This window comes from Megalops cyprinoides, chromosome 13 (assembly GCF_013368585.1).
Source record: "Megalops cyprinoides isolate fMegCyp1 chromosome 13, fMegCyp1.pri, whole genome shotgun sequence".
Lineage (NCBI taxonomy): Eukaryota > Metazoa > Chordata > Actinopteri > Elopiformes > Megalopidae > Megalops > Megalops cyprinoides.
This window is the reverse complement of record NC_050595.1, coordinates 12,239,992-12,264,240: the sequence shown is the minus strand read 5'-3', so window position 1 is coordinate 12,264,240 and position 24,249 is coordinate 12,239,992. Positions and strand designations below refer to the sequence as shown.

Sequence of the window (24,249 nt, the reverse complement as noted above, 5' to 3'; positions counted from 1 at the left end):
GGCTATTTAATATACCGCTTATACAAATCTTTTTCATTCGGAGCAAACACCACTAAACACACTGTGCCCTCTGGACCAGGACTGAAAAACACTAATATACTGTAACTGCTTGGGCAAGATGGTCTTGGGTTTCATAGGCATATCTAGTTACGTTTTCAATAGGAAAAATATCTATAAAATATAGGCAATAAATTGTGTTATTGTAAGATATGGACAAAATTCCAGTTTAATTATTTTATTTTTATTTGCGATTGTTTAACCAGGCAACTACCGGTTACTAAGAAATTACAACCGTCGTTTGAGTAGCTACTGCAGCGCGCGCGGTCGTGTCCGATTTGTAGCTATTACTGCAGATTGTCACGTCTAGGCGGCGACATTGAGCACATCTTCGCCGAAAAAAACAACATTTCACCTTTTTCCTTTTACCCAAAATGCTCGAGAACGTTTGAGTGACCATGGAGCGCGTTAGCTGTCATGTAATAACACAATAATACGGCCAGGAAAGAGGGGGAAGGACACTTTTAACGGAATATAAAGCTATATAGTTGGAAATATGGCTGTAAGAGAAGAAGGAGATGTTTTGCACAGTAAAATCAAGCATCACGATGGGGTTGGCTATGCAAACAGCACAGAAAGCTTCAGGAACGGCTATGTGAAGAGCTGCGTCACCCCTTTAAAACAAGATCACCAAGGGGGCTTTTTATTTACTGTCTGCAGGTTTTGCAATGCGGATTTATTAGGCTCGAAACGATTTCGCGCTTCGGCTCTTTACTTGAGTGCATTCGCAGTTTTTGCTGTTTCGCTGCTGATTTCCAGGAGCTTGCAGAGTGGACATTGCTTTTTGGATCTGCAGACTTTTCTATTGGGGCTTTCACAATCCATCAGTCCCCTCTTCAGCATAGGCAGCGCGTTCTTCTTTTTAACAATATACCTAACGAGGAAAAAGAGGGAAAGTTATAGGTGCTGGCTCGTGTCACTGCCAGCATCATGCTACTTGGGGGATTTCTTGGTTTTGGTGTTTCTGCAGTTGGGAGAGGATCAGCATCAGATGCAAATGGTGGGCAGACTGCTCTTTGTGTTGGGCTGTGTGGGTTTGCTCACACTGATCCCAACTTTGAAACTCAAACACAGTGTTCTAATCTTGATTTTCGCCAGTTTGGTGTGGCTGGTTTCCTTTACCAGCCTTGGCTGTCTACCCTCCTATCTGAGACCCCTCTTAGCTTGCCTGGCTGGGGTGTCTGGCTCTCTCCTGGCGCTGTACTTCGATAATTATGACCCGCCAAGGGAAACGCCGCACAGGATCCCTAACGAGGAAAAAGTTCCTGTCATCAGGCCCAGGAGACGGTCCAGTTGTGTTTCTTTGGGAGAGACGTCAACCAGTTATTATGGCAGTTGTAAAATGCCCCGGAGACCTTCACTGCCTTGTATTTCCAGAGAACAGGTAGGTCGCCCCCAGAGAAATGCTGCTCCTTTGAACAGTTGACAGAGGATTGTGAAAGCACAAGTGTACCGTGGCTCAACACAACCTTGAAACCGTAGCATTTTGACAAATGTCATGTATTGTGCCTTTTATAGACGTTGAGTAGCAGTTGTCATATGCATATTTCATAAGCGAACACATGTACCGGTCTTTTCCATGCTCCCCAGAAAGTTGAATGAAATTCGTCTGCAAAGCATTTTACTTGCAAGTTACTTAGATACTTTGTTTCACGCCAAGTCACATGGAGCGACACAGTCTTGGTAGCTAGAAAATTAGGCCAGATGGCTGAAGTTATTCATTATATAGCTTGTACCAGAAAACTGGAGAAATATAGACGAGATATGTTTCAATAAGGAATTTGATCGCACCAAAAGAGCTGAGTGGCGTTATTTATCGCAGTGAAATATGTAGTCTACGCATTTAGTCTACTACAGCAATAAAAGCAAAAACAAAGTACAATCAAACTTATTTTTTTAAAAAAAGATCAGTTAGACAAAATATTATCTGTGCCAAATTTACTTATGTACGAAATAATTTTGTTTTCGACAAATTAAAATACGACATCAGACATTTAATTCAGGAAAGAAGTGGGAATAAAACAATGTCAGAACAACACGCTGAATAATCTTTACGTATTATTACAGTCTACAAAATTTAAAATGCAAAAGAAAAAATAATAAATTAAAAGAAGTGGTAGTGCCTGTATACAACCAAGCTCTTGGCGTAGTTGTTTTAATGGATGAGTACAGTTGACAGAAGACGTTAATGGTATAATGATTTGAGCAATGTAATCAAAATGTAAAATGAATTCTTAAATTAGTTCAAGGCATCTTCAAATGAAATTAATGAGAAGATAACGATTTATCAGTAGTAGTGGGTGTTTATTGAGCACTTTTTATTGTATTAGGGATGTTATGTATCGGATGTTTGACATGGACTGAATGTGTTAAATGTTGTGCGTAATACATGGGGTCGCTAAAATATGTTCCACTACTCAACATGAAAATAAAGGGAAATAAGTGTACCCACTATGAAAATTACGGTGTCTATCTTCACTGAAAGGAAGCTATGTGAACACTGATATTAGCACTCGGTGTTTAAGCCTGCAACGAAAAGAACAATGTGTTGTTCAGTCAGGTGTAATTATAGGCTCAGTAGTTATTTTTATTTCAATTTCATTTGCACCATCTAACATTGCCGATACACGGATGCAAAGAGGCCAGTTAGTGTGCTGCTGATACTGGTCAGTGACTGGGTGACTCAGACACTATATATCCCAGTGTTGTGAAATGGTCAGGGTTAAATTACTTGATTACATTATTATCATCATAAAAAGCTGGAATTATTTTGCAAGCTTAGGGGATGAAACACGCCTGCCTTCCAGTGTTGGACTGCTCTCATCTAATGCAGTTGTTTGGCTTGCCTCAGTTGTAAATATTTGCAGAAGTACAGCAGGCCCCCTGTTGAATTCCAAGCCTACTTCTTACAAATCTTTGAATAAAACGTGGACTTTTCAGCACGCCAGGCTTTTTTTTTCACTTGTTAAGCGCATTAGTTTTGAATCAAATTCCATTTTAAATGTAAAAGAACAGTATAGATTTTTTTTCCCTCAGAGTTTGTCCATATGCAGACACACTAACAAATGTGAAATGTGAGATGAAAACATATTTGCAAACAAATTCAGTGTGTGTTGTTATTGTTGTTATTAATTCATTTAGCACACACTTAGAGTTATATGCAGAGCATTAGAAATTATGTGATATTTATTAAACAATAGGCTACACTTTTCAAGGACTGTTTCCACATATGGCACTAACCAAACAAGGGTAAACAGGAAATAGTAAACTGTTTCCTGTTGTATTGCAGTTGCATTTGTTTTCATTAGTGTGACATATTTATTTTTTTCACACTGCATACCTGATTACAATGTGTCAAGCTAAGTGTTTGTGACAGTGGAAGGAAAAAAAATGGGTCTGCGTTTGCTCACTGAGAAACACTTATAGTCAAGTCAGGTCAATAATGAGGTCCAGAAAAAAATAGCTAGGGGTTTGAGTGTTATTTTGAAATCTGTGCGCCTGATTGTAAGTGTGATTATTCATGTGTTTTGACAGAACTTTTCAGGTTTTACGGGATGGTTCAGTGGTGCTCCTTAGATCTGCTCATTGTGAAGCAAGGAGGTGTGTTCTTCACAAACTGGTTTGTGTGAAAGGCTAGTGTAAAGATAAAGTAAATATTTTCTAGTAAGTACCATGCACACATGCACACGCACACACACACACACATACTTACAGACTCTTCTCTAAATTTGAGGCCACTGTTCTGAAGTGTGTTGGAAGATGGACTTGGCCCCCAGGGATTTGACTTTACCACAGTTTAGTTCTTGAGAAGTGGGAGGAATCAATTTGAGAGACGCTGCAACTTTCTGAATCTGTCTATAGTAGTGGACAGGTATGCAGACATTTCCCAAAGGTCATAAGCGTCCAGTGGGTCAAGGACCATGTTTAGCAGCTGGGGGGAAGGACCGAGTCCTGTTTAGTGGTCACACTGTGCAGAATTACATTTTCTCATGTTTACAACTGTAGTGAAGCCCAGGTGATATATTGTGTTTAAAGAGACTAAAATAATATGTCCATTGTATTTGATTTGTGGATTCTAAAATGGAGCATTATGTATGCACTGGAGTTACCCTCTGTACTTGGGCTCACGCACGTAGACACTCTCGCACACAGTGTTCAATTTGTTCTGTAGTAACACTGGTTGTCAGGAGCAGGCTCAGAAGCAACATGGCAGTGTGTGTGCTTTGTGTGTATGTGCATGTGTGTGAGAGAGAGAGAATGAGAGGGAGTTTGTATAGGCTGTATGAGTTGACCTCCACCACATCTGGAGGTAAGTCGGTAAAACAGTAATATAGAAGAAAATGTAATATTTTATGTTGCCTGCAGAATGTGCAGTTGCCAGCATGGTTTTCCACAGCAGACTCAAATATCTGTCGCAAATCCCAGTGACAGCAAATTTCTCTCTCTGAAGTTTCTCAGGTGTGTCACATCTTAAGAGTATCCAGCTGTAGCTGCTGATAAAACAATGCAAGCTATGTAGGTCGCCCTGCGCCTCCAAAGCCAATAAATAATAATGTCAAGAACTATTATCAGCAAGGCATCTCTGAGGGGGAACTGTGTGCTTCTGCCATGCTGCAAAACCGCAGTTTGCTAGATCATTTATCTGCACCTCCATACTTCCACCTGCAGATTACAGAGAAAGCAGGGAAATTTTGTGCCCCGGGTTAGATGAAATGATTGATTGGAATATCATGTTAAAAGTCATTCTTAAAAAAATATGCTTGAGAATGATCTTGAGGATGAAAGGACCTTAACAGCAAAACATTTTTTGAGCTTTTTGAAATAAAACAGTTATGGCAAAGTTCAAAGTATTAGATAACAGAAACAGGTAATCAGGTTTATATTTAATTTTCTGAAAAACACACAGATCATAGACAAAAGGTTTTGCAAGCAAATTATGTCATTCATAAAATATATATAATGCCCAAATTATGTATGCACTCATGTCTACAACGTGATGGGGGTGTTATCATGTCAACAGCCATGTAAACAGAACACGCCTGACAATAAATTTGTGGTATGATCTAGGCCTATAGACTAGTTACATGTACAGAAGAACGTCCACCTCTTAAAGTTTTCCTGACCCAAATTGCTAAGACATGCTTGTTCTGGAATCACATCTCTGACCATGTGGTTTGCTCTGGAATTGTGTTTTGCCTCAAACAACAATCCTATAAAAACGCCTGTATGTGCACAGAAATAAACTCCTTCAAGACTGTCATTGCCTTGGGGGTTTGTGTCAGAAGAGTTCTAGATAATTTGGTTTTAGTTAGGAAAGAGGAGTTGGAATCTCTCTCTGCAGGCTTGATTAGTGATTGTCTAACCTTATTGTTTAGAAGAATTATGCATGTATATGTTGGTGGGGCCACTGTATTTGTCCCTTTGGGGTGTGTTTTTTTAGCTACTCTAGAGTGCACTTTTTGCCATCTTAGATGTGTCTGCTTTCGAGATGCGTGCTATGATTAAGGAGCAATGAATCACATGTCAGATGACTCAGGAGAGAAGTTTTATGTCTGTTTTACATGTCTAGCACCTCGCACCCTGAAACCATGCGACCTGCTTTTCTAAACCACTTTTGCCAATGTGGCATTTACGTGGATTGGTACTCGAGATCAAGTTGGGTACCATTTTTGCAACAATATTACTTTCATATTTAGTATTATAATGACTGTTATATTGTCAGTGTACATGCAGTTCTCCAGTTTAACTGTTTGCTTGATATTGTGTGTTCTGTCTGTTCTTTGTCTTGTGGAAGAAGATATATAGCATAATCTTAATGGCACGATCTTTTAGAAGAGCAAATGTTTGACCGTAAAATTGACCAGAATTAAAGCTGGAGAGCTCTCACTTTCTTTTTACTGTATACATACACATACACAGGCACATGAGCATAAATAGTACTGAATAGTACTGGCCCTATATGTATCTCTTTCTCTCTCTCTATATATATATATATATATATATATAAATATATATACAAGACAACTACATTTTAATACATTTGCTTGAATTGTCTGTTACACCAGCTGGCAGCCACCAGCATTTCTCATTTTCACACACTATGCAATACTCATTTTTGTACTCACTATAGAGGGTGTCAGCAACTTGATAGAACTGTTGAAATCCATTAACAAGTTTTGAAATTCAGCCTTATGTCAAAAAGTATTTCAGTGTTTTACAAAAATAGAATTTTCCTTCTCAGTAGTAAAAATAAGTCATACCTTTCTCAAAATAATGAAAATATGGGACCAAGTGTTAATGAAAGCTGGATTTATGTGTCATTCTATGCATTTTGCAGTCCTGTATTACATTTTTCCTTGAATTTGTCTGCTGTAAAAACAGTGCATTCTTTACCACTAATCTATTTATCCAAGAACAGCAACATCACTGAAAACTATAATTTAAACATTTATGCTTTTGAATTGAATTTTATTGTATTAAATTACATTAAATTAAAATGTAAGAAAGCAAAGGCATTCAAGCTAAAGACTTGGCCCCAGGCTGAGACAAATTGATATTCCCTGTCAATGCCTACAGACAAAAAAAAAAAAAAAAAAAAAAACACACACACACACACTACAGTGATTACATCAACATTATTCCAATTTGTTGGGTGTAGTAATGATAAAATAGCAATTCTGCAATGTTCGTAACTCTATTGTACTGTCTAATTTAAACTAGTAAAGAAATGATGCACATTTTCACAATTAATACAAGAATTCCAGCAAACTGCACTGCAGTTTAATCAGGAGTCTTTCGTATATCATTGTTGACTTATATGTGCCATGCAGGTTTTATTTTTACTGTATTTTTTGGTCATCCTATGTATTTTTTTTTTATTTGTGTATTTAAGTTTGCATATCTGTGTGTAATTAAGTTTACATATCTGTATTTGCTCTCCACCTATGATGTGAGTTTTTTTCTGTCTTTATTTTGAAGGGATAAGGTTGATTGGTGACATGGTCATTGCAGTGAAGATGACTGTGTGATTCTCTCACACAATGGGCATTCTTTCCACTCACTTCAGCATTTACGGGAGGTTTCCCTTGTGCAGGTAGTGAGGGAGCTATCTCTCTTCTAGCGGGCAGTACAAAACCGTAGAGAGTCTCACACAGTTGTAAAAGAGCACTGGACTGACCTGTCTTGGTCTGGCTCACAGTTCAGCTTGGAGTGTCAGCACATTGTTGACCTGACTGAGTACGAAGCTGCACTGAGACGGAATCACATATAGCTGCTGCAGGTTCTCAAGGCTGAAATCACATGCTCTATCAAGTTGCAGTGTATCACATGTTTGCTAAGATGTGCCAGCTAGATATTGTGTTACTATTATCTAAGACTGACTAGATATTTATCAAATATTTTATATTCTTTCCACAACTTGGTTTCTCTTACTTCTGATGACCCTGTTTTGCAGTGTCATACACACCTCTTCAATAATATATTGGTGCTAGCTAGTTTAACTATAAATATGCATATTGAACTAAATCTGTACATTCATTGGTAAGTAAGATATAACTTTGTTTTTGTATTTACGTTGCATGGCAGAACAGGGTTATTTGGCTAAAAAATAAAAATAAAAGTAGGTTTATTTCTGGTTACCAAAAGCTACCTAAACAATCCTGCCTACCCAAGTGTTTCTATCCTGGTTGGTATTGTGCTGTCAGGAGTGTACAGACAATGTACTATGCTATGCTCTTGTCTGAAACATATCTAGCTAGCTATATATCTCTTTCTGTGCTTCAAAAATGTAAAAAAGTACACAGAAAAAAATCTGGAAAAATAAATCACCCTCTTGCTTACCCTGCCTCTTCCTCACATAATCGGAAGCACATGCAGTGTTTTATTTGGCCTCATTAAATTAATAGTGATGGCGGTTTTTTGAAGTACACGTGTTGTCACAAAGAGACAAAGCATTTTTGAGAAAAAAAAAAGGAAGACGAGTATAACTGTGTGAGCACAGAAGTGTTTACTCGTGTTGAGTGTGTTTCGAGTGATAGTTTGCATGTCCAATCCAAGGCACTGCTGCGCTGAGTCCTGCACTCTGTCTGTTTTTGTCCCTTTAGTGTGGGAGGGATCACAGCTTGTTTCCCTGAGCAGTGATAATGACCTCTGGGCTGAGTCTTTCTGCATACTTGGTTAGTGTGTTCTCCCGCGCTTGCTTAGTTGATTGTCTTGGGTTTGCTCAGTGCGTTCTCTGAAGCCTCACTTAGTGTGTTCTCTCACGTGTGGGCTATCTAACTTTCCCGTGTTTAGAGCACATCAGACATCCAGGCTCCCTCGGCCAGCACCTGCAACTCAAGACATTTACAATGAACGACGGCTCCACGCTGCCTCCAGACAGCGGGCTGGAACTTAACTTAAGAGCCCTAACTACGCACGGTTCTGGTTTGTACAAGCCAGGCCGTGTTTACAGAGAGGGGGCAGTTTGAAATATTTATGGACTTGAAGCATGGTATTATTTTAAAAACAAAACAAAGCAAACTGACCTTTAGCCTGTAGTGTGTGTGAGCCTGTAAATCACTCCGAAAGGGGAACCTTCCCGCTCTTAAATCTGTCAGTTTAGTAAGCAGCGCCGGCTCTCATTGTGCTGTGTTGATGCACGCAAGACAGAGGGGCACAAGTGAAACCAGTTTGTTGGGCATGAAGGGCGACTGGACATGTGCTGAGAGTTGGTAGACAGTAGACACACAGGGGTCAGAGGGCAGAAGGGCTCAGCGAATGCCAGCAACTGCAGGCAAATGCTGTCCCATACGTCAGTGATGCACTGAGGCTAGCCCCTCTTTCTTTTCTTTTAGAGTAACTGAGTGTCTGAGTTTTTAGAGAGATTGACTGTTGCATAAGGACGGAATCACCAAGTTTGTCAGAGAGGTGATGGGGTACAGTGAATGAGGTGATTTGTGCACATTTGATGCTATGAACATCTATAATTCTCTAAATTACTGGTGACGTGGCTTGCACGCAGTCAGGTGGGATCCTTACTCTGGCATCATGTCATGGCAATTTATCTGTGATGTACAGCATTTGTCATGAAGAAAGAGCATACAGGATCAGCTGAAATATGAAGTCATCCCGAAGTTTTTAATTCCTGTGTGCTGGCTTGTGAAAGACATGTGAAAGATGTTTGTAAGAGGTTCTAGACCAGTTGTCGGTAGGCTTGGCTTTAGGCAGGAGTAAAGCAGGTTTCTCTCCCTCTCTCTCTCTCTCTCTCTCCTTCTCTCTCTCTTGCTCCCTCCCCTGTTTTATTTCAGGTGTTTGCCATTCATGCATTACAGACACCGCCAACAGATTGGGGAGTGTGGGTATGGGCCATTATCTTTGTTCACTCTGTACTTGCACTGTACTCTCTCAGAACAATACTCCACCCCCCCCCCCCCAAGACTGGTGATGCGGGCTCAGTGACATTTTCATCCTTTGCAAATATGCCAGTTTGTGTTACAAGTCATCCTGTAGTAATGACATTAATGGTTTGCATTTATTTTGCGCAATTCGTGGATGTCAGGCCATCTTACAGTGAGGCAGGGGTGACTCACTTCAACCACCACTGACTTGTACCCACGGCAACCATTTTGCACCAGAACATCTGACGCATCAGTTGAGGTGAAAAGGCAGAAGATTGTGTGATAGCTAGATTGGGGATTTGGCCAAGAAGTCGGAGGGAACCCTCCTATTCTTTGTTACACAGGTTGTGAGGTCTTGAATGACCACAGTGAGTCAGAAATGTGGTTTACTGTCTTGTACGAACACTGGCATCTCCTACACTCTAGTGTCCCTGTCAATGCACAGGAGTATTGGTGTTGTACGATGTTGTAAGGGATCTCCTGCTGCCTGCTACTGGCTCATGTGTATCACTTCCAGCAGCAGCAGCAGCTTGGTTTTCCTGGAGGTCTACCACTCTTCCCAAGCAGTTCCCAAGCCTAACCTGGCTGAAGACCATCACAGGTTGATAAGAATGATTGGCATATATTTACAAAAGTTAAACGGGGCCTTGTGACCAAAACAAATTGAGGGGATAAAAGATAAAAGCTACTACTTTGTGAGTGTTTTAGTTGTAGCAAAGCTGGTACAGGCTCAAAAAGACTTGAAGTGCTTATTGCTGCCAAAGGCCCTTCTGCCAAATATTCACTTTAAGGGTCTGAATATTTTTACAAAGAAGATGTTTCAGTTTTTTCATTATAATCTTTTTGACATGTATTGAAGCTCATATTACCCTTGAAATCAAGATCTTCATTTACGTAAATAACTTTGGTACAACCCTGTAATTGTGAGAAGGCAACTGAATTAATATTTATACATTCTTTTGCTGGTGACAGACCTTTAAATTGACAGTCCCCCAGTACATGTGGAATTCACATTTTTTTACGCAGAGTGTTTACACAGAGTGAACTTGTCTGAGAGCATACAGCATTTTGGATGAACAGCACCACAGTGAATCCTTTACACGAGAAGGACAAAAAGTTCAAGTTCAAAGCACCCTTTCAGTAATTATTACAATTCATGGAAATTAACTAAGAAACATATGCTGATACTTGTGCAATTCTTTGATGAAATTAATGATGTTTGGGATGATATTAATGTTTTATGTTGCCAGAAAATCATTTAAACACAGAATTCATGACTGAAACTGTGCACTCCCCAAGAGTCTTGTAAAGGTGGTGCTAAATACATCTGGCTTTTTTCCCCTAAAGTAGATCACGTCACATATATAAGAAAAAACATAGTGTTCTTTTACATATGATTTTTGATTTTTTTTTTTTTTGCATTTATGATATTAATGTTTTTGTTCATTCAGAACCCTATAAAGTGTTATTGTTTACTGGTCAAAAAAAAAACAGTCAGACGTAACACATAGTTGCACCATGTCTGCAGCCAGTAATTCTGGTCTGTGAAGCCTGATTTTATCCTTCTGTGATAGAGTCTTGAAAGAGGAAGCACAGGACAAGCGAAGACAAATGGCGACGTGATAATCAAAAGATACACTCCAGCCAGAGCAGTGTGGCGCTGACAGGAAATGGCAAAAGAAGAAAAATGCTGGAAACATTATGGGAGAACAATTACTAACCCCTCCCCCAACACCCCACCCTCCGCGTGAAAGCGTGGATATTTTCGTAATGGCTTTGTAATGTTGTTCTCTCTTCCGTTTCATTTTCCCATGATGCTCAGTAGAATGCCGCCCCCCTGGGATGTGGGAATTTGATGATGACTGCACAGTAAATGGCAGCCAGTGTAGTAGCTCTACATTAAGTCACCGATCCCGGCACTGTTCACTGAAATAGCTGAAAGAACACTCTCCCGAAACAGATTGCAGGGGTGGAAGGAGGACGGCCTACCGCTGAGTGTTCTCTGTTCAGCTCAGTTTGGTGTTGAGTTACGAATTAATCCCTCAGTTTCCCAGTGCCGAAGTCCCTCAACATGCCTGACGTATTTGGCAGGGAATACCCTACACCGACACCACTGTCTCTGCAAGCTCCCCTCATACATAATGCATTAATAAAGTAATGGTGAGACCAGCATTTCATAATTCATGGATGATAACAGGAGGATTCTCATGTTTCGTCTCCAGGACTGTATAAATATATGAAAGCAATATGAAATGGTCCCGTGACTCGTGGTCGTCTTTGTATGTGTCCCATGGTGAAAGAGATTATAGCATGGAATGAAATTTGTACTGCAGGCCTGTCTCTTGTATATTTAGGGTCTTTGGATCTTTGGTGTGGGGCTACAAGATGAAATGAAACATCTGTGTACGTCTCTTGCATGTTTTATTACCTCCTCCATTGGTGGATGGGGCAAAAGATATATGAGTGTCTGTTTGTCTGCCTGTCTGTGAACAGATTAACTAAAATGTTATTGATGAATCCAGAAAGAACAGTGAAATAATTGATTGTGGGCAAAACGAAGAAATGATTTGATCTTTAGAGTAGATATGAAAAGTACGAATAGATATAAATAAAATAACATACTTGAGTGACGTGATGGACGTGAGCCTCCTTTTGGAGTCTGACATGAAATCCTGCTTTCATTGTTGTGCTGTTCCTTATGGCCTTTTCTTGAAGGTGGGGGTGGGGGGTTATTTGTAGTCTTGTGTGTACTTATTCATTCTCTGTGGCAATCTCACTGTTCTGAAGAAAACTGAACCAAGTATGAAAGTTGAGGGGTAAACCTCCACACCTGCACTTGACCAATGCAGCTGGATCAAACTGGCTTAAATGTTCAAACTTGCTTGCTTTGTTATAACAATTCTACTGACAATAGTTATGTAACAATAGCAAGCCAAATTTTTTGCTTAACAAAGCAAAAACACTGTTGAAGGCACTTTGATCCTTTTTTAAAACGCTAAAACGTTTAATTATTTCAACAGTTTGGTGCACTGATTCGAACGTGATTTTGAATTTGAACATGAAATTTGATTTAAAATATGCTGGCTTCAATAAGGCTTCATCACAAGACAAATAGGACAGGGATGTAGTCAAACACTGTTGGATGAAAGAGGAGCCAGTGACAGGACACCAAGGTAAGCAATGCACCTAACAAGGCAATGGAAAAACATGTAAAAGGAGACCTATGTAAGCGCAGTGACTTTAGAGAAAGTTAAGGCCCTGGACGCCGTACAGTAGTAAGCAAGAAGGGGTCAGCAACAGCGCTTAAGACACTTAAAACACTTAAATTTGTTATAATTGAAATGGTAGCTAGTTATTTGGCTAACTGGCTCAGCTACATCACATACATTCAATGCACACTGAAGATTACAACAGGGCCATTGTGCAAATTCAGCTGCAAACAAAAAATAACTACCAGACAGCACACAGTGCTGTAAAAGAGGTTGGCCCAGAAGATGAAGCATTAAGGATCACCTAGCAAGTTAGACTAGCTAGTTTAAACCACTCACTAGTTCAGTCTACAGACTATCTGCTCTACATGAGTGTCTACATATGCCATCATAAAATTTCCACACACTCAACGTTAAATTGACAGGTTTTTTTTTTGAAGAAGAAGAATTCAGTGTCACTTTAAAGTATTGTGATTCATATGGCTGGTATGATGTACAAACTTTAATACTGTCCGTTGCTTTTGTTTTTATACATACTTGATTAACAATGCAAGAGAAAGCTTCAAACTAAGTGTATGGTGGCATTTTTCCTTTTAAAAAGAAAATATCATCATTGTGGTTCCTTTATTTTCTCTGAAGTATCTGCTCAGCTTCTACAACAACTCAGTGCAGCAAAATGAATTTTAATATTGATAAAATGTTATGGATTTTCCTCAGAGGATGACTGCAGTTCAGTAAAACATAAAAATCTTGCGCATGGACTGGGTCTGGATTTGGTCAACAGCAAAAAAAAAAAAAACAAAACAACAATGAAAATATGCTTGTGGGAACTCGCTCGATCGTGTTTCAGGGTGGTAGGGTTGGGTTCTCATACTTTCTGCATACGATTACTCAAGCAAAACAAAACCTGCAACCCTTTTTATGTTGACGGCAGTCCAGGGTTTCTGGCTAAACTAGAGTTCGGCATTTTTAATTTCAATTTTGAGCCCTTGCTCATCTTGTGTATTTGGAATCTTGACACTGAAGTGGCTCAGCAGTCTTTGCCTGTGGTTAAAGTTTGACTCCGTTCATTTAATGCCTTCAAGTAGTTACTCATTTGTCCATATGGGTCTTCATTCATAGGACACTCCCCCCCAGAGCTCATCTGATGTCCTCTAAGGAGAACTGAGTACACTGTGCTAATTTAGTGTGTTTCACACCTAGTCTCCATCTAATAAAATTAGATGTAATATGATGGCATACTGTACCAGAGCAGTCGGCTGAGATTGCATACACGTGCAGTTTAATAAAGGTGTACCTTGTGTAACTCAGCAGTGTAATCAGATGTGTGTATATTTATGTAGGCATTCAGTGCTATAATTATGTATCTTAGGAGTATAATTTTAAATACACTCAGATTGTTTTAATGTGGCTTGTTTTATGTGGCTTGTTTCAAGGTCCTGTTGTGTGTGTTGGTCCATACAGTACGTTGATATATTCTGACCTTATTGTTTGTGTTGGAATAGCCACTCCTCAGATTCTGAATGGGTATTACAGGTGCAGTCAAATTTCAAAAATTCCTTTTTGACGGTAGAATGGATATGTGGAACATTCAGCAGTCTGGGCACCTGTCCAGCAAAGTCAGTGGAGGGAACCACGTTAAGCAGTCACCGATGCAGCAGCACCCATGTGTCCCTCTTTGTGCCTTCATGCTTAGACCCTCCTCAATGCCTTGTGGCCACATTTTCTCTCATCCCAGAGCTTTATAGCTCTGACAAAAGTTGCGGACGGAGAGAATAAGAAAGAAAGTCAGATAAAGGGAGCTAATGTGTGGCCCTGAGAGACGGTGCTTTAGAGTGCAGAGCCCAGCATCCACCCCTCTCTGAGGGCCGCGCTTCGGATGACTCCTCTTTGTGCCACATCTGGCCTTCTTTCACATGACATATCCCCTCCCCTCCCCTCTCCTCTAAAAGCTTTGTGCTCAGCCAGTGTCCATTAACAAATACACTGCGAACGGGCTTTTTGAAACGACATTGACATTTAGAGCATATTAGCGTGGCGTAATCTTCTTGCGGGCTCCGGCTGTGTCATTTAAAGAAAGCTTGATGCTAGTGAAGCAAATTTGTTAAAGCGGATACAGGGACCGCTCGCAGTGATCCCCCGATCGCAGGCGTCGGCAAGGTTACCGTCAGTCACTGTGCCGTTTAAGAATTGCGTGTACCTATTCCAGATGTGCAGCGCTGAAATAGCTAGTCCTGTAACATCTGTCTTTGACCACGTATTTGTGTCCCATGTGTCGCATGTTCCATGCATTCTGTCTCCAGCTCGGGCATTCTCTGTCTGCTTTGCAGCACCGTACAGCCCCATTTCATATGATTAAGAAACATATTTTAATCGTGAAATATCCTCCTGTCATCTCCATGAGGGATCGTTAATCCCATGATCCTGATCGCCCTCTTTGAACTGAGATGAGTGATGAGGAAGTCCCCCATCAGAAGAGGTCTGACCCCCATGCAGAGCTTCCCCCCCCCCGTCATATGGGTTTATTCTCAGGGGGTGTTTGTTGAAGCAGCCAGGGGTAGCTAATGCTCTTAGCTGACAATATGAAAAACGCGTCTGGAGTGGCGGGCTGCAGCCGGAGCGGCAAGGCCCTTAGCTGTCACGTGGAAAGCCATGTGGAATGATATAACATTGACGTCACAGTGCCAGTGACACGCACCAGTACAGCTGCAGTTTTACTTATTGCACTGTAGAATACAGACACTTTGGTTAGCAGCGGCGCAATGAGAAAGCGGTACGGCATAAAGGCTTGCTGTCCAAAGATGGCAAACTTTTTAAATTCAAAAATAAATGGATAAATAGATAAACACTCCCTATTATGTTTAGATTATTAATATCCTTGTCTGGGAATAATTAAAATTGTCATGAAATGCAGGCCTATATCTATGATGAATATCGGTTTCTGAAGTAGTGCAGTTTGACTAAAATGGTTTCTGAAAATGTATGTTGTAATATACTTGTCTTTCCTCCCCTGCTTTAAGGAATATTGTTTTGTACTTTAAATGAACTGAATACCCTTGTTCTGACATCTATTTAACAAGCCATAAAAAAATTCTCTGCTAGAGATCTGTTCAGGTTTTGCCTAGTGATGTTCACTGTACATATGAAATTAAAATGGCCATACTGTTTATAACTAGAAAGAGCTTGTATTTAATAAACTAGAACTTTCATTTAATATAAAATCTTATATGGAAATGAAGCATAGTTGTGTATGTGTATAAATCTTGTAAAGTTGTGAGTACATTGAGGGAGTTAACTTTTGTTTTTCCTCTTGGTGTCATCTATTCTGTATGTTTTCTCTCATTCAGTGAGAAAGCTTTTTGTTGTTGTGCTCTGCACAACTTTTATCTCTCTCTCTCTCTCTCTCTCTCTCACACACACACACACACACACACACATAATGTCATGTGGAAATGAAGTAATCAGTATTTAGATTGAATCAGCTATCAGCTTTTCATATTAATGTAATGAGCAATTTGCATTATTTATTATCCAGACTGCATTATATGGATAATGGCATCTGTTGACATACTGTTATTATTATCATCATTATTATTTTGTTGTTGATGTTTTTATTATTATACATATTGCAATGAAAAAAGACAGTTAATGGAACTCTTTGCAGAGGAGTTTTCCAAAACTAAACAGATCTGCAGAAATTAAAAAAAAAAAAAAACTACAAATGCTAAACAGTAAACAGTTCTCACAGGTTAAAGAGTGGGGTGGGGCTTATTTTTTTTTATTTTCTAATATTTAGACCAACTCTTTTTAAACTATGTTATCTGTACTTGTAAATGTCAGGGACACAAAACATTTTTTGGAAGATCTAAGTCATTGCAAAACAAGCTGCTATGACTGTTGCCTTTAAATGAGACCAGGGGAATTTTTCTTGAGGTTTTTTTTTTTTGGTTATCTTGGGTGGCCATTGACCGTCGCAACTTGAAGGGATTTTATTTTTAAACAGATATAGTTTTTTAAACTCCACTCTCAAAACCTTTCTGGATAATTATTTTAGCAAAATTGATGGGTATTTGAGTGTCTCTCCCTTTTTCTAATATGCTTAAGCTTGAATACACAATGTGTTGCTAGCCATAATTGGTCAAACTTGGTCTCAGGCTTAGACTCTGCAAGCAAAAATTTAGTATCAGCTAAATGTCACAGATACACCGTTTGTACTCGCACCGCTCTTGCGAGCATCTGTGAGCTGTGATTCCACTTCATACAGGTCAGAATTTTTTTCCTGAATTGCACTGTATGTAAGGTTTCATAAGCCAAGCTCACCAGAGGGACGGTAAACAGCTGATGAAAAATGAGCATTCAGTAGATTTTAAGATACAGTCCCTGGCAAGCTGTTGCTTATCATGAGAAAGACCCTGGAAACAGGGTGTTAGCACCAAGCGAAAAACATGTTCTGGACAGAGGTGGAGAGTCAGAACCTTGCTGAGACATGGCAAGAACACAAGTGGGTTTTTTTGATAGTCCACCTTTTTTTTTTTTTTTGGATTGACTCAATTTCACCGTGAAGCTTGCTTCACTGCAGTGTCTGCTCCACTTCTGGGTGTGTGCTCTACCAACATGAATGCAGTCCTCTTAGAGACTCACATGCAGTCAATGGCTATTTTTCAAACTATAGGCCCTATAATGCACCTCATCTCTCTTGACATCACCCAAGCAAGTCAGAGGCACCTGATAAGTCACCAAAGTGGGCTGATGAGTGGTACAGTATGACAAGGCAACACAACACAACCTACTCCAGCAGAACAAAGCCAATTATATTCCACTGCTGGGGACTCCCAGTTATTGGTGACTACTAACACGCCATAGACTCAGATGTGCAATGAAAGGCTCAGTCTGTGCTCTTTCATGGACGGATACACTCAGGTGCCCCCCGGTCCACTCTTTACATAGTGTCCCCATATGGCTTGGAAATCCTGGCCTCATCCTTAGATGGGTGACACATGCTATGACTCACCATTTAGGAATCCGTGTAGCATGTCAGCCCAGCTCCCATGATTTTTTTTCCCCAGAAAAAAGTCCCTGTCAGTTCGTATAGTGTGGCAGTATACACTTGCAGTGCGCTCACTTCTGATTGTCAAATATCAGAAACATGTCCTAGGCTTAGCAGGTCACACGTGAGGGTTATTTATTTATTTTTTTTGTCAAGACGTCAGGTTTCCTATTTGTAGATTAGCATTTCGCTCTGTGGGGTTTATTTAAGTGTAAACAAGGCAATGCTGACAGAAAACTGAGAGGTGACCCTAGGCGTTTTGGTTTTCTGGGTGCAGGTCTTACTTACATGTAGTTGCGCCCAGACTGGCTCACTATGCACAGCTCCCTCTGCTAGGGCTACATCTCTCCGGCGCCCGTTTACATCATTTGGTAAATAAGCTTGCTTTAGGAGGAAATTAGCTACCTGGCCCTATAAAAAGTACACACTTTTGACTGTTTTCTAAAGATCAGGGGTAGGTCTACGTTTGCAAATATGTCATTTCAAGGCTTAGTGAAACTTGTCATTATTCCTCTGGACTCAAAATCTGCAACAATATCGGTTAATATAGTAAAATTTAGTTCATTGTTAGAACGGTTGAGCAAAAGGATAACAACTGAGTTCATATATAAAATGAAAATAATTCAGTTGCTTGAAAGGTGTTTTTTTCGCTTATGCTGCAGAATGAAAACAACTAATCTCAGAGCGTGACTGACAAATCAGTGTTCTTGGGTTCTGGCTCACCATACATTTGAATGAAGCAGTTATGGAGTCTTGTTTTGCTGCGTTTTTTGTACGGCGGTTGGTCGTTGGGGGGGGGTGGATGTTGGAAACGAAGGGTTAATGGCATGCTGTCCTGTGGTCTGCGCCGAGCTGGCTGCAGGCTGAAACAGGATGCAGCGGCTGCATTGTCAGCCGACTGTTGTGAGTGCAAACAGATGAGGAAATGCTGGAGCGGGCGCTCCAGAGCCCCCCAGCTGTTGCCTAGGAAACCTTTTGCGTCACGATCATCAGCAATTAGCCTGCAGCTCTTTAGCGGCGGTGATGGCTTTGCGGGGCCTCGGCTCAGCTGCTTTTGATGACAGCAAAAAGGACTGACCTCAGATGAGACCCTTGCGGTCTGGCAGAAAACATGTTGAACACCTTTATTCGGTTTATGATTTCAACGGTGTAAATATTTTTGCCTTCTTATCTTATTTAACAGTTATATGTCCCACTGTTTTTGTGCATGTTTGCCTGTGCTGCACTGTGATTTATTTTATTTCTGTTATTTTTCCATTAATATTCCATTCAGTATTACGTTTACATTTTGTGTAAGGTAGACCTACATTAGTAGGTCTAAGTAACTGCACAAAATGACAATATTAGAATATAATAAAAATGATTTGATGTGTAAGCACATCCCCACCTGTGATCTACTGTGAATAATAGTAATATTAATAGGGCTGATTCAGAGCGCTGATTGCTTTTCTGTACAGCTCACTATGTAAACTTTTTAGTATTCAGAATTACCTTATGGGTGCGTGTGTCTCTTAAAATAGCAGGTACAAAGGTGAATTATTGAATATATTTATTTCTCCATGGAAATCCTCATCTTCCTTCTGAGAGGGCAGTACATGTTCTCATGGAGTTCCATCACAGCCACTTGTCCTCAGTGCAGAACCCTAACTGCCTAAGGCTGCTGTAAATTATGAAAACTAAGCAGATATTTCTGAGAAATTAAAGCAGTTCTGTAACCAGAATGAGCAATGTTTTAATGTGTCTCCATAAATTGTAAAAGTTAAAAATGTCAGTATCTAATTTTTTAATTAAATCAAGGAAAAGACAAAACTGCCTGTCTGGTTTGGTTTAACTGAAGTTCTTGCTCACATTTGTTACAGGGTGTATAATCCATTCCATTGTGATCTCTCCTTTCAACTAACAGCATTAAAATATGATGTGTTATAACATAATTATTTCCTATTGTGCTCTAATTAGCTTGTTATTGTTTTCAAAGAAAACCCATGTGGTCTGCACCATGGACCACTAAATGTTGCCACCACTTCCCTTCCCTCAGGCACATAAGAATGTGTAGCGCAGGACACACAGTGATTTGTTCCTATATGAGCGGAGGCAGTATTTGACGTGGTTTATCTTATCATATCTTGGAAATAAATGAGAGGTGTCTTATTTGGCTTGGTTAAGTCTCCATCTCGGGATGACTGTGTTATACACACCGTATATTACGGCTGGTTAGAAATGCGGTGCACAAGTGGTGGAAAAGGCCTGCAGCCTGCCGTCATCTCTCCTGGTGAAAAAGCAGTCAGAGCCGGAGTCCTTCTCTTATCTGTTCCCATCTGTGTGCGATGAGACCAGCCCTGATATGCATGTGTTTTTTGCCCGCTCATTAGTGTCGCATCCAGGCGGCCAGTGGCACTTAAAGTCCCCGCCTGATTGTGATGGGGGGGGGGGGTTTAATGATTGGTGAGAGAGATAAGAGGCTTTTGTGGCGTTCCCGGGGAAATGCCCATCTGAGTCGGCATTTGGCTCGCAGGAAATGAGGGTGGTCTGGGGAAACGGCAGTCTTAAACGCCAAATGAGGGGAGGCGGTCGCGGTGGTAGCCCCACGGTACCCCCGCCAATCCCTCGCCGACCATCAGCGGAGGCCAGAATTTCTGCATGGTTTGTCCTAAAAGGTGTACCACTCCGTACACTTCCCAGTGGTTTAAACACCCGAGGAAGCCCGCTGCCTTTTTAAATGTGTGCGGAGGTGACTGAGATGAACACGTGTTCCCACTGAAACGCTATTTGTGCTGCACCTTGGCTGTGAGTGGGAGATGGTTTCCTGCTTTTCTGTGGGGAAAGCCTGGAGACTCCAAATGCTCCAGAGTGTCAGAGACCTTGAAACTCCTGGTTTTAGTTGAAGCAAGGGCAGGAATGCATGTTTGGCTTCCGGTGTACCAGAGAGCGGTGTCCATCCTACAGCCTCTGCCTGGCTGAATCTTTTGTACATTTGTACATGGAAGGAGAAACAGCACGTGCACAGATATCCACACATTTCATAATTCTTAAATTCTTAAAATAGTCTGCTGCAATGACTAAGGCAATGCGGTAAAATGACATTTATTCAGAATATATCTAAAAAGGTTGTTTTTTCATAAGAAAATTTTCATTTTGAGTTCAGCAATTTTTTAGGCTTTTTGTTATTTTGTTGTGATGTTATGTCTGCTGGGAAAAGCCTGTGTTGATTGGGAGGGAGCCAAATAGGATTTCTTTAAGTTCAGATGGTACTGTGGGCTTCACAAGATTACCCCCTCCTTTAATTTAGAATTATGAACAGACAATCTGACCTTTGCTATTAATGATCAAGATTTGAAAGGCACAAAAATTTTTGTCATACATCCTTCTGGTTTGATTTTTTGAAATTTGAAATGGAATCTATTTTTTTTTTAGATCATTAGCTCTATTGTGGTGAAAAGGTAAAAATCATTCAGGGATATCAGAAAGGGATATCAGTTATAGACACACATGTCTAAGTGTAATGTGGAACAAATAGTTACCATGACATTATCATGATCTGATTGTCTGAGATCTGTTTGTAGTGTCAAATAACTCTGTAGTGTCAAATATCTCTGTAATATTTTTGAAAAGGTTTATTTCAGGACAGCAGACACACTACATTTCAATTTTTTCGTTTCAAAATTTGTGACAATTTTCCATTAAATGGTTTTGTAAATATCAAAGCCATGAGTAGCTGCAGGTTTGCCATCATGAGTAGATGGGTTTCTTACACTACAATCAAAACCCCAGGTGCACAAAATTTTTTTTGGGACAGCATTTCCGTACTAGTGTATCCTGTAGCTGTGACATCACTTGATTGCTTTTATATATTCTGCAAAAGTGAAAAGGTACAATTTTAGATTTCTGAATGGTATTTAAATTACCAGTGCGTAACAGCATGTTGCTCTGCATGTCTCCTGAATTGTTAATCTGGTCCTCCTTCTGCACTACAATATAGATTTGTATTTTATTATTTTAATTCATTTAACACAGACTGTGCAATGAAACGGAATCACACAACTGGAAATCCCACCTGGTGTATCAAGTGTATTTTGCATCTGCTTACCTTTTGAGCCCAGTTGTTGAATTGAGAACATAAGAACATGATGACAGCTTTAATGAAAATTTACAAACAGTACACAAATTTGTTTCACAGTATACAGTAATCCATTTTAATGATTTTAGTTTGCTTATTCAGCTGGTGTTTTTTCATATATTTTTTTCCATATTTAAAATGCACTGTGTTAGTTGACACATATGAAACTGCACATTAGGAATGACTGTGGGTTTCTTTTTGTCAGCCTGAAAGATCATTTTACCATTGCAAGCCAAATGTGGCTATTTTAAATGGTTGCCTATATGGTCTTGCAGTGCATTTTGAAGCATTTTGGTGGCAGTTTAGTCCTGTTCATTTAAATAGACAGCGCCCAGCTCTGATGAAACTTCTGCTTCTGTCAGGCCTTCCTTTCTGCCTCCTGTCTTTCTCTTTCAATTGAAAACAGTGTCAGCAGTGCCGCTTTTACACCAAAAGGCTGTTACTAGGCGACGGTTGACGTCAGTCGCTGCTACAGAGGAAGGTTTGTGTGCTTAGCTGCTGAGGGCAGACCTCACTGGAAAGGGCACAACTATGAAGCGCCATCAGTCACTGCCATGAAAGCCTAAACTTCAGTGTCCAGGGATAGCCGCTCTCTAAATAATGCCGAACAAGGATAGCTGCTCTGTAAATAATCATCAACAGCACCATGCCAGAGAAGCCTTCCCCAGCATGATCAGGAATTAGTGGGTTTTAATTTTGTAAAACTGCTCTCCAGTCAGATTTACCAGCTGTACTCCCCCATCCCTCACACACACACACACACACACACACACACTCAACCTTCTCCTGAGACCCCCCCCCCTTCTTAAAATGCTATGATGTCAGTGAGATTTTGCAGAAGGGGAAAAATCAATCATATTGCCTTCTGTAAAGATAGTCTGAAGCCACAGCTGTGATATTTTTCACCAGTGTACCTCTTTACATCTACTCAAGAGCCATCACACTGCTGTTAAATGTAATCAGCTCACAAAAACACATCTCTCCGTGGTTGTAATGTTCAAAGACGGGTCTGGAAAATCTGACCTCTATCTCAGCAATTAAAAGCATTGGCATGTCTCACTGAATAACAAACAAATTGGGTTTGGTGCCTGATGCCCATTATTTTTTCTAATGTTATTTTTTTTTAAATCATGGAAACAGATTTCCCTGTGGGAGCATTAAGCAAATTAGGGTGATTGGTTTAGAGATTATTTATTCTGTTTTGGCCTTTTGCTTTGACAACTAGTTTGTTTGCATTGTGTTCAATGGATCACCGTAAGTGTGAACAGTAAAAATATGTGGTGTATATTGATTTCAGTTCTCCTCACAGTGAAGTAAAAATTCTTCACATCAACACACTCATATTTTAGATATTTTAATAAATATGTGGACATTTTTAATAAATATGCCAGACTATGTTCATACATAGAACTGGTAACATAATAAATTATAAAGAGGGTTGTCTTTGGTGCCGTAGTGTCAAAACAAAAACATGATATGGTTTTAGAGCCACTGGCCTCTCTCACATCCAGTGTTATCAGAAGATATTTAGATGTAGATGTTTTTCCTCTGCCCATGTAATACAGTGTGAGTTTAAACAAATGCATCATACCATATTTTCATATGTGCTTATAGACTCAAGGTTGTTTTCATTGTAAAGACTAGAATAAATATTTTTAAAAGCAAGTAAAAAAGCAGAACATTTATCATACAGATTTGGAAAGATGAGCTTAGCGGGCCAAGATCCTATATACAGAACTGTATTTTCTCTCTCAGCTTTCAAATAAGGCACTTGGTGACGGAGCACACTGTTCAGTAGCGATCACCAGAGATTAAACCAATGCAAATATTAGATTTCTAAGAAATGGCCGGGGAAAAAAAAGCAATTATGAAAATGTGAGTGTCAAAACAGCAAGCCATTGTGTGGGTAACCATTGGAGAGCATATCTGTCTCTCTCAGTGCCACTCTGTGACGAAGTCCAGGCTGTCTTTGTGTGGCGGTTATGAATGACGTGTTCTGTCATCGGAGATAAACAGGCCGCTTGAGCACGTGCCTCAATGTAGCTGGCCATGGGCGTCTAAAGGAATCGTGTCTCCATCAGCGGTGACCGTGGAGTCTGTCCCTGACAGAGTGTACACAAGATACACACACAAGGGGCTGTCTGTCTGAGGAGCAGATTAAATCAAATCTGCCACCCGCCCCCCAGGCACCCCCGTGGGATACCACCAAGAGCTGTTAGACAAGGAAAAAACTTCCAACACAAACGCAGTTTGAATTTGGTTTGTGATCCGTTTGGTTTGGGAGTACACTTTGTCTCGTGTCAGGGCCACCTAGGCAGGCAGGCAGAGAGCAGTGGGACTCAGGGAGTTGCTGGGAGGTGATCAGCCCTATCAAGATTCGTTACTCTGGGACCGTCTTCCCAGGCCACTCGGCGCTGGTCAACTTCAGGGATGGGCGCTTGTACG

General features: G+C 40.3%; 1 protein-coding gene across 1 annotated transcript in view; it reads left to right on the top strand.

The window, feature by feature from the left end:
- Positions 1-433: 433 nt before the first annotated feature.
- LOC118788179 (cGMP-inhibited 3',5'-cyclic phosphodiesterase B-like) overlaps positions 434-24,249 on the top strand; it is a 63,754-nt gene continuing 39,938 nt past the window's right edge. Inside the window, exon 1 of the mRNA XM_036544080.1 lies at positions 434-1,441. Within this exon, the coding sequence (XP_036399973.1) occupies positions 554-1,441 (888 nt within the window). The 5' untranslated portion in view covers positions 434-553. The remainder of the gene's footprint in view (positions 1,442-24,249) is intronic.